This window comes from Protobothrops mucrosquamatus, unplaced genomic scaffold (genome assembly GCF_001527695.2).
Source record: "Protobothrops mucrosquamatus isolate PMUCROS unplaced genomic scaffold, P.Mucros_1.0 scaffold3673, whole genome shotgun sequence".
Classification (NCBI taxonomy): domain Eukaryota; kingdom Metazoa; phylum Chordata; class Lepidosauria; order Squamata; family Viperidae; genus Protobothrops; species Protobothrops mucrosquamatus.
The window spans coordinates 87,672-97,021 of NW_015389630.1; the positions used below are offsets into that span (position 1 = coordinate 87,672).

At 47.1% G+C, this 9,350-nt stretch overlaps 1 protein-coding gene across 1 annotated transcript in view; it reads right to left on the reverse strand.

The window, feature by feature from the left end:
• Positions 1 to 9,350, reverse strand: part of LOC107298038 (tumor protein p63-regulated gene 1 protein-like) — a 31,294-nt gene that overhangs the window by 17,874 nt on the left and 4,070 nt on the right. The window contains exons 2-4 of the mRNA XM_015827398.1: positions 7,267 to 7,482; positions 5,104 to 5,195; positions 988 to 1,164 (exon numbers count right to left, since the gene is read on the reverse strand). Of these exons, the coding sequence (XP_015682884.1) occupies positions 988 to 1,164; positions 5,104 to 5,195; positions 7,267 to 7,419 (422 nt within the window). The 5' untranslated portion in view covers positions 7,420 to 7,482. The remainder of the gene's footprint in view (positions 1 to 987; positions 1,165 to 5,103; positions 5,196 to 7,266; positions 7,483 to 9,350) is intronic.

Genomic DNA, 9,350 nt, shown 5'->3' on the forward strand with positions numbered 1-9,350 from the left:
ACCTGCTGAAGGATGGAGGGAAAACCCACCAGGGGATTTCCCGGCCACCTGCCTGCCTTCAACTCAGAATAACAGGGTTGGAGGTCATCTAGTCCAGCCCCCTGCTCAGGCAGGAAACCCTACATCATTTCGGACAAATGGCTGTCCAGTCTCTTCTTAAAAATCTCCAGTGTTGGAGCATTCACCGCTTCTGGAGGCAGGTTGTTCCACTGGTTAATTGTCCTCACTGTCAGGAAGTTTCTCCTTAGTTCTAGGTTGCTTCTCTCCTTGGTTAGTTTCCATCCGTTCCTTCTTGTCCTGCCTTCAGGCGCTTTGGAGAAGAGCTTGACTCCCTCTTCCTTGGGGGCAGCCCCTGAGATACTGGAACACTGCTATCCTGTCCCCCCTCGTCCTTCTTTTCATTAAACTAGACATTCCCAATTCCCGCAAACCGTTCTTCACACGTTTTAGCTTCCAGTCCCCTGATCATCTTTGTTGCTCTTCTCTGCACTCTTTCTAGAGTTTCTGCATCTTTTGTACATTGTGGTGACCAAAACTGGATGCCGTATTCCAAGTGTGGCCTTACCAAGGCCTTGTAAAGTGGTATTAATACTTCACTTGATCTTGATTCTCTCCCTCTGTTAATGCAGCCCAGCACTGTGTTGGCCTTTTTGGCAGCTGCAGCACATGGCTGGCTCCTATTTAAGGGATGGTCCACTAGGACTCCGAGGTCCCTCTCACAGTTACTACTATTGAGCAAGGTACCCGCTATACTACACCTGTGCATTTGTTTTGTCTTGCCTAATGAAAAACATCCAGTTACCTTTTGGAAAAGCATTTTTGGGATTGCACCCAAACACCCTCTCGACTTCCCCCCCCCAGGAGATCCTACCCAGTCAGCAATCAACGTGGGGTTTCCATGGTGTTCATGTCGGTGGTTGAAATGCACCCCCCCTTGGAAAGCTACTAGATCCCTTCCCTCCCCATTGATGAGCCGCGCAGCCTCACCTGTCCAAAGACTTCTCTGGAAAAGCGAAGGGTCCCGTAGAGATCCTCTCGATGTAGCGCAGAGGGATCCTTTGGAGATCCAGGCATTTGAGCATGATGAAGTCATATTTGCACACCAGGAGGGCAGCGTCAGTGAGCATCACGATCCGTTCCTTCTCGACATTCCAGTGATCGATCCTGGGAAGGAAGCACAGGAAGGGCAAATAGCAAGGAGATTCTGGGCAACTTGGATCCCCAATTTCTGCCCAGGAGAAAGCAAATAAAACCTTTGAAGAACGGCGTCAGATTTTGGGTTTGGCCAGTCTAGAGAAAAGAAGGACTAGGGGGGACATGATAGCAGCCTTCCAATATTTGGGGGGCTGCCCCAAAGAAGAGGGGGACAACTTATTCTCCAAAGCCCCTGAAGGCAGGACAAGAAAGAACGGATGGAAACTAATCAAGGAGAGAAGCAACCTGGAACTAAGAAAGAATTTCCTGACAATGAGAACAATTAACTAGTGGAACTGCTTGCCACAAGAAGTTGTGGGTGTTCCATCACTGGAGGTTTTTAAGAAGAAACTGGACAGCCATTTGTCGGAAATTGTATAGGGTTTCCTGCCTGAGCAGGGGGTTGGACTAGAAGACCTCCAAGGTCCTATTCTATTCTATTCTATTCTATTCTATTCTATTCTATTCTATTCTATTCTATTCTATTCTATTCCTTTTCTCTCTTCTATTCTATTCTATTCTATTCTACTCTATTCTTTATTCTATTCTATTCCTTTTCTCTCTTCTATTCTATTCTATTCTATTCTACTCTATTCTTTATTCTATTCTATTCCTTTTCTCTATTCTATTCCTTTTCTCTATTCTATTCTATTCTATTCTATTCTATTCTATTCTATTCTATTCTATTCTATTCTATTCTTGAGCAGGGGGCTGGATTAGATGACCTTTCAAGGTCCCTTCCAGGTCTATTCTGATTCTGAGCAGATTTACAACATAGAACATAGAATAACAAAGTTGGAAGTTCATTCTTTAGGGGATCCATGGATGGAAACATGATCTAATGCATTTAAAGTCCGATAAGTGATAAACTCGGGCTTCCCTGCCTTATGGGAATTTAGCCCAGGGATTAGTGCAGCCACCCAAGGGTCAAAAAAAGTCAACCTGACGATTGCAAGGATCGAATTGAAGCTCCACCTAATTTTGCCTGTACTGCACATTAAAAACCAGGTGGAGCTTCAACTGAATGCAGAATAATGGAATAACAGAGTTGGAAGGGGCCTTGGAGGTCATCTAGTCCAACCCCCTGTTCAGGCAGGAGACCCCATACCATTTTTTGACAAATGGCTGTCCCATCTCTTCTTAAAAACCTCCAATGTGGGAGCACCCACAACTTCTGGAGGCAGGCTGTTCCACAGGTTAACTGCTCTCACCATTAGGAAGTGTCTCCTTAGTCCTAGGTTTTGATCTCTCGGTTAGTTTCCAACCATTGTGCAATCCTCGTCAAGGGCCAGGAATAACAAAAGACGTGGAAATCCCCATATATTTTTTTTTATTATAACCGAAGAGTTGGAAAGGATTTGGGGCCTTTTCTAGTTGAAAAGTTATTTTGAATTTATCAGCTGTAGAGCAGGCTTTTCCAACCTACCTCAGCAGCTTTCAGACGCGTGGACTTCAACTCCCAGAATTCCCCAGCCAGCCTGGGAATTCTGGGAGTTGAAGTCCACGCTTGCCCCCCCAAACAGGAAGCACAATTGAAAAAGGAGCTAAGCTGCAGTTCTCTTTGTGTCCTCCGGGTGGCAGTACAGGAGCATAAATCTGTGCTCTTCACTCTGCCAGAAACTTTATTAAGTCAAATTTCTCCTGTTATATATAATAATGTCTGAGTTTGCGGGAGAGTTGACAATTAAATAATTTCTGCCAAGCCAGCAGAAACGACTATTTTGGGCCCTTCCGAAGCAGCCCCTAGAGAAGGCAAAATGTTCAAATTCAATTTGAAATATTTGCTACTGAGCCGAAGGAATTTCTTTTAGGGACGATTAGGATACATACATTCATCACAACAAACAAACATTCCCCAAAGAATGCAGAATTTAATTCTGGAGTAAAGGAGAGAAGCGGGAAGAGACCCATTAAAGGGAGAGCGGGAAGGAAGACTGTAAAACTGGAATTCAATGAATCACCCATTCCACCCACCCCCGGGCGATTTACAAGCTGAATAAAGCAGGTTTGTGTATCTTTGTGTGTGTTTGTGTGTATCACTGCAATCAAGATGGGGTATCTATGGAGACGCTCCATCCTCCAGGTCATGATTGTCCCAAAGGTGCTTTTTTTTTTTTTTTTTGAAAAGGCAACTGGACTTCCTTGCTTGTTTTCTTTCCTTGAAAACACTTCAATAACAATAACAATAAAGCTGGAAGGGACCTTGGAGGTCATCTAGTCCAACCCCCTATACTCAGGCAGGAAACCCTATCCCATTTCAGACAAGTGGCTGTCCAGGCTCTTCTTAAAAACGTCCAGTGTTGGAGCATTCACAGCTTCTGGAGGCAGGTGGTTCCACTGGTTAATTGTTCTCACTGTCAGGAAGTTTCTCCTTAGTTCTAGGTTGCTTCTCTCCTTGATGAGTTTCCACCCGTTGCTTCTTGTCCTGCCTTCGGGCGCTTTGGAGAATGGCTTGACTCCCTCTTCTTTGGGGCAGCCCAAAAGTCCAGCAGTCTTTTTGAAAAAGCACTGTTGGGACAATCAAGATAGGGTACCATTCCTATCATATTCTTAATCCACTTGCCATTTAAGGAACGGCTGCTGGAATTGGGTAGGTCCAGTTTAACGAAGAGAAGGACGAGGGGTGACAGGATAGCAGCCTTCCAGCATCTCAGGGGCTGCCCCAAAGAAGAGGGAGTCAAGCTATTCTCCAAGGCGCCTGAAGGCAGGACAAGAAGCAACGGATGGAGAAACTCATCAAGGAGAGAAGCAACCTAGAACTAAGGAGAAACTTCCTGACAGTTGGAACAATTAACCAGTGGAACCACCTGCCTCCAGAAGTGGTGAATGCTCCAACACTGGAGGTTTTTAAGAAGAGACTGGACAGCCATTTGTCCGAAATGGTGTAGGGTTTCCTGCTTGAGCAGGGGGTTGGACTAGATGACCTCCAAGGTCCCTTCCAATATCATCATCATCACTATCATTATTGTTGTTATTATTATTACTATTACTATTATTATTATTATTATTATTATTATTAAGATTATTATTATTAAGATTATTATTACTATTATTATTATTAAGATTATTATTACTATTATTATTATTAAGATTATTATTAAGATTATTATTATATGCGCCACTGTTGCAAACTCAACAACCAGCCGGCATTTAAAGCTCTACTGCAGTGGTTCTCAACCTTTTTAATGCCGCGACCCCAACCGGTCGTAAGTCAAGGACTAACCCGGTCGTAAGTCGAGGACTAAACCGGTCGTAAGTCGAGGACTAAACCGGTCGTAAGCCGAGGACTACCCAACCGGTCGTAAGTCGAGGACTTTCCCTGCCCGGGAGCGCCGCGCATGCGTGGTTCCGCCCCCTGCGCCGGCCGAGGCGTAGCTGGCAAGCGCGTCTCTGCCTCGTCCGGCTGGTGGTCGACCGGGTCGGGTTCCCTCCATTCCGTGGGCGGCCTTTTCCCCCTTTTTTACCGCCTGTTTTTTTTACGCGGACAAAAAAAATGGCGGACAGCCTTGCTTGGCGACCCCCGTGAAATGGTCGATCGACCCCAAATGGGGTCCCGACCCACAGGTTGAGAACCACTGCTCTACCACCACGTGACTTTGCTTTATTTGGACGTTTTTGGGGAGGAAATCTGTCTTGACTACCAGCCTCTCCCAAAAACCGGCCCATAGCCAACAGTGGGTTTCCCTTAACGACCGCCACGTTCGCTTTATGACCGTCGCAGAAAAGGCCGTAAAATGGGTTTCTGGCCGTGTCTTTTGCGCTTGACATCCGTCGTTGAGTTATGACCGTGTTTGCCAACCTCGATAACGGTCGTAACTTGAGAATCCCCTGAATTGGGCTGGATTTAGCGTAAACCACTCTGGGGCTGCAGAGAAGCACAAACAACTACAAGACCTCCGTGGTGCTTACTCAGTGAGTAGCCAGAAGCTGCGCGCCGCCTCTCCTTTGCTGGCTGCCAGATGGGCTTTGAGGTCCTCCATGGCTTGATCGAAGGCTCCCGGCTAAAAATGGGGAGGAGGAAGAGGAAGATGGTAAAAGCCACAAGCCGGTTTGGAGTTCCTCCTACGTCCCCTCACCTGTCCCTCCAGCCTCCTGGGGGTTCCCACCTGTCTCTAACCACCTGCCGTGGGGGAGTGAACACCACCCAGAAATGAAAGCCGAATCTCCAGGCTTCCATCTCTGACGAAGGTGGCTTATCTCCTGCTGATGAAGATCAAATCCATAAGTCCTTGAGGGGCATCCCGCTCCTCCGAGACCAACTTTGAGAAGAGGGTAAATTTGCAAGTACTACGTTTACCACCTTTCGGGTTGCCCGTGGACCCCAGCTCCTACGCATTCACACGTCCTGTGTGTAGATCTGGGGTTGAGACAGTGCTGGGGTTCCCACCATGTGCTTCCCCCCCTTGAAGAAATTCATCTCTTTTCTTCGTTAGAACATAGAATACTAAGTTTGGAAGGGACCTTGGAGGTCTTCTAGTCCAACCACCTGCTCAGGCAGGAGACCCTACATCATTCCAGGCAAATGGCTGTCCAGTCTCTTCTTAAAAGCCTCCAGGGTTGGAGCATCCACAACTTCTGGTGGCAAGCAGTTCCACTGGTTTATCATTCTCACTGCCAGGAAGTTTCTCCTTAGTTCTAGGTTGCTTCTCTCCTTGATCAGTTTCCACCCGTTGCTTCTCGTCCTGCCTTCAGGTGCTTTGGAGAATAGCTGGACACCCCCCCTTCTTTGGGGCAGCCCCCCAAATATTGGAATGCTGTTATCCTGTCCCCCTTAACCCTTCTTTTCATTAAACTAGATATACCCAATTCCAGCAACCGTTCCTTGTATGTTTTAGCCTCCAGTCCCCTGATCATCTTTGTTGCTCTTCTCTGCAATCTTTCCAGAGTCTCAACATCTTTTTTACATCGTGGTGACCAAAACTGGATGCAAGATTCCAAGTGTGGCCTTACCAAGGCCTTGTAAAGTGGTATTAACACTTCACAGGATCTTGATTCTCTCCCTCTGTTAATGCAGCCCAGCACTGTGTTGGCCTTTTTGGCAGCTGCAGCACACGGCTGGCTCCTATTTAAGGGATTGTCCACTAGGACTCCTAGATCCCTCTCACAGTTGCTACTGTTGAGCAAGGTACCCCCTATACTATATCTGTACATTTGGTTTTTCTTGCCTAAATGTAGAACCTTACTTCTTCACCATTGAATTTCATTTTCTTAGATAGCGCCCAGTGTTCACGTCTGTCCAGATCCTCCTGTATCCTAAGCCTGTAACTTCTGGAGTGTTGGCTGTTCCTGCCAGCTTGGTGTCATCTGCAAATTTGATGAGTTCCCCATCTATCCCCTCGTCCAGATCGTTGATGAAGATGTTGAAGAGCACTGGGCCCAGAACAGAGCCCTGGGGCACCCCACTGCACACTTCCCTCCATGTAGATGTGGTTCTATTGAGGACCACACGTTGAGTACGGCCGGTCAGCCAGCTACGGATCCATCTGGTGGTGATGCTGTCTACCCCACATTTTTCTATCTTATCGAGTAGTAGGTTGTGGTCTACTTTATCAAATGCCTTACTGAAATCCAGGTAAACTATATCCACAGCATTCCTCTGATCCACTAATTTTGTCAACTGGTCAAAGAATGCAATAAGATTTGTCCGGCATGATCTGTTTTTGACAAACCCATGTTGGCTTTGGGTAAGGACTTTGTTGGCCTCTAGGTGTTCGCTGATTCGTTGCTTGATTGTCTTCTCCAGAATACTGTCACCCCCAAAGAAATGAGGTCTCTTGGATTCCTCCTCAAGCAGGAGTGCAAACTGGGGTCTCCTTAACCTCCAATGGTGTTCATTACAACTGGACCCAAAGCCCAAATCCTGCATCTGGGGCGTGGAACAGGGAAGGTAGGGCCCACCTGGAGAAGGACCCAGAGTTGCATATTTCAGACGTGCTTCTTGTCCCTTCCTGAGTCTATCCAGATCTTGGGTCTTTACTCAAGAGGCCACCCCAGTGACAGCCAGGTCATGACCCTACCTCCCCCCCTTGCCAACCCCATGAAGATCCCCCCACAGTGGTTGAGTTGACTCACGCGTGTTACAAAATACTTCCTGGAGTCGTACGGATCCGCGTGACGTTGGGGGTACAGCGAGGTCCTGGGGCTGGACGGCGATGGTGAGCTGAAGTTGGCCTTGGGTTGGGGAGACACTTGAGCCATGGGGCAGCTTTCCTCCTTCTCTTCCATCCCTTCCTGTGTCTCCAAAATCTGGACCTCGTGCTCGGTTCCTCCGGCCGACTCTTTGACAGCCTTAAGACAAAATCAACCCAGGATTAAATCAGTAGCCACCTTTCTCCCCCTTATCGGTTGCATCAGGTAGGAGGTTACGATGGGTGGGCTTTACTTCAAGAGGGCAGCTGCAACCTGGTGGTCAAACTCCCCTCTTAAAGGGGTGGGGCTACAACCGCTTGGAGGCGGCTGCCATCTTGCAGGAACCGGGCATGGCTCGTCTAGGAAAGAGAAGGACCAGGGGAGATGTGATAGCAGTGCTCCAATATTTGAGGGGGGGTTTCACAGAGAGGAGGGGGGGTCAACCTGTCTTCCAAAGCACCTGAATGCCAGACAAGGAAGAACGGATGGAAACTGATGAGAGATTCAACCTGGAAATGAGGAGGAATTTTCTGACAGTGAGAACAATCAACCGATGGAACAGGAGTTGCCTTCAGAGGTTGTGGGAGCTTCATCGCTGGAAGCTTTCAAGAAGAGACTGGACTGCCATCTGTCAGAAATGGTGCAGGGGGTTGGACTAGATGACCTATAAGGTCTCTTCCAATTCTCTCATTCTAATTTCAACTTCTTGCGGGGGTAACAAAAAGATCTCGCAAAGTTGGAATTGATTGAACAAGCTTTTTAGTCCCACCCAGTCTGCCGTTACCACGGCAGCCACGCCCACCCAATGGGCCACGCCCACCCAGTTGGCCACACCCATCCAATGGGCCATGCCCACCCGGCAGACAACGATATAAAAGTGGGTTTTGGGTTGCAATTTGGGCAATGAGTCTCTAAAAGGTTCGCCCTCACTGTTCTATTCTATAAAGTCTAGAATAGAATAGAATAGAATAGAATAGAATAGAATAGAATAGAATAGAATAGAATAGAATAGAAAATATGGAATGGATGGAATAGAATAGAATAGAATAGAATAGAATAGAATAGAATAGAATAGAATAGAATAGAATAGAATAGAATAGAAAATATGGAATAGAATAGAATAGAATAGAATAGAATAGAATAGAATAGAATAGAATAGAATAGAATAGAATAGAATACATATTGGAATATAGAATAGAACAGAACAGAACAGAATAGGGAATAGAATGGAATGGAATGGAATGGAATAGAATAGAAAGGGACCTTGGAGGTCTTCTAGTCCAACCCCCTGCTCAGGCAGGAAACCCTATCCCATTTCGGACAAAGGGCTGTCCAGTCTCTTCTTAAAAACTTCCAGTGTTGGAGCATTCACCGCTTCTGGAGGCAGGTGGTTCCACTGGTTAATTGTTCCCACTGTCAGGAAGTTTCTCCTTAGTTCTAGGTTGCTTCTCTCCTTGATGAGTTTCCATCCGTTGCTTCTTGTCCGGCCTTCAGGCACCTTGGAGAGTAGCTTGACTCCCTCTTCTTTGGGGCAGTCCCTGAGAAGAGGGGGGGGGGTCCACCTCTTCTGCAAAGCCTCTGAGGGTGGGACCAGAAGCAACGGATGGAAACTCATCCAGGAGAGAAGCCACCGAGATTAATTGGAGGCTGGAGAGCCGCTTTTCCCACCACTGGTGAGGTCATTTGTGCAGTTCGGGTGCATTTCTCGGAAAGCTCCGCTCTGCAGCCAATTAACTCTTCTCACCCATCAGCTTGTTCCTGTCTTGCCCAGAAAACTCTGTCCAAATCCTGTCCAAGGGTCTTGCTCTGCTCGGCTAGTGACCGTCCGAGACAAAAAAAATGGATGTTTTTTTTTAATAACTCATCCTCTACGATCCTGTTGCAGATCGGCTGCAGCTCTCTTTCTTTCAACACAACTTTTAAATGCACGCACACACACACACACACAAAAACAGACTGACAGCCAGCCAATTTTAAAGAGGGCCCTGTCTGGAAAAGCTCCAATTTCCCTGAGTGGCTGGGGGGGG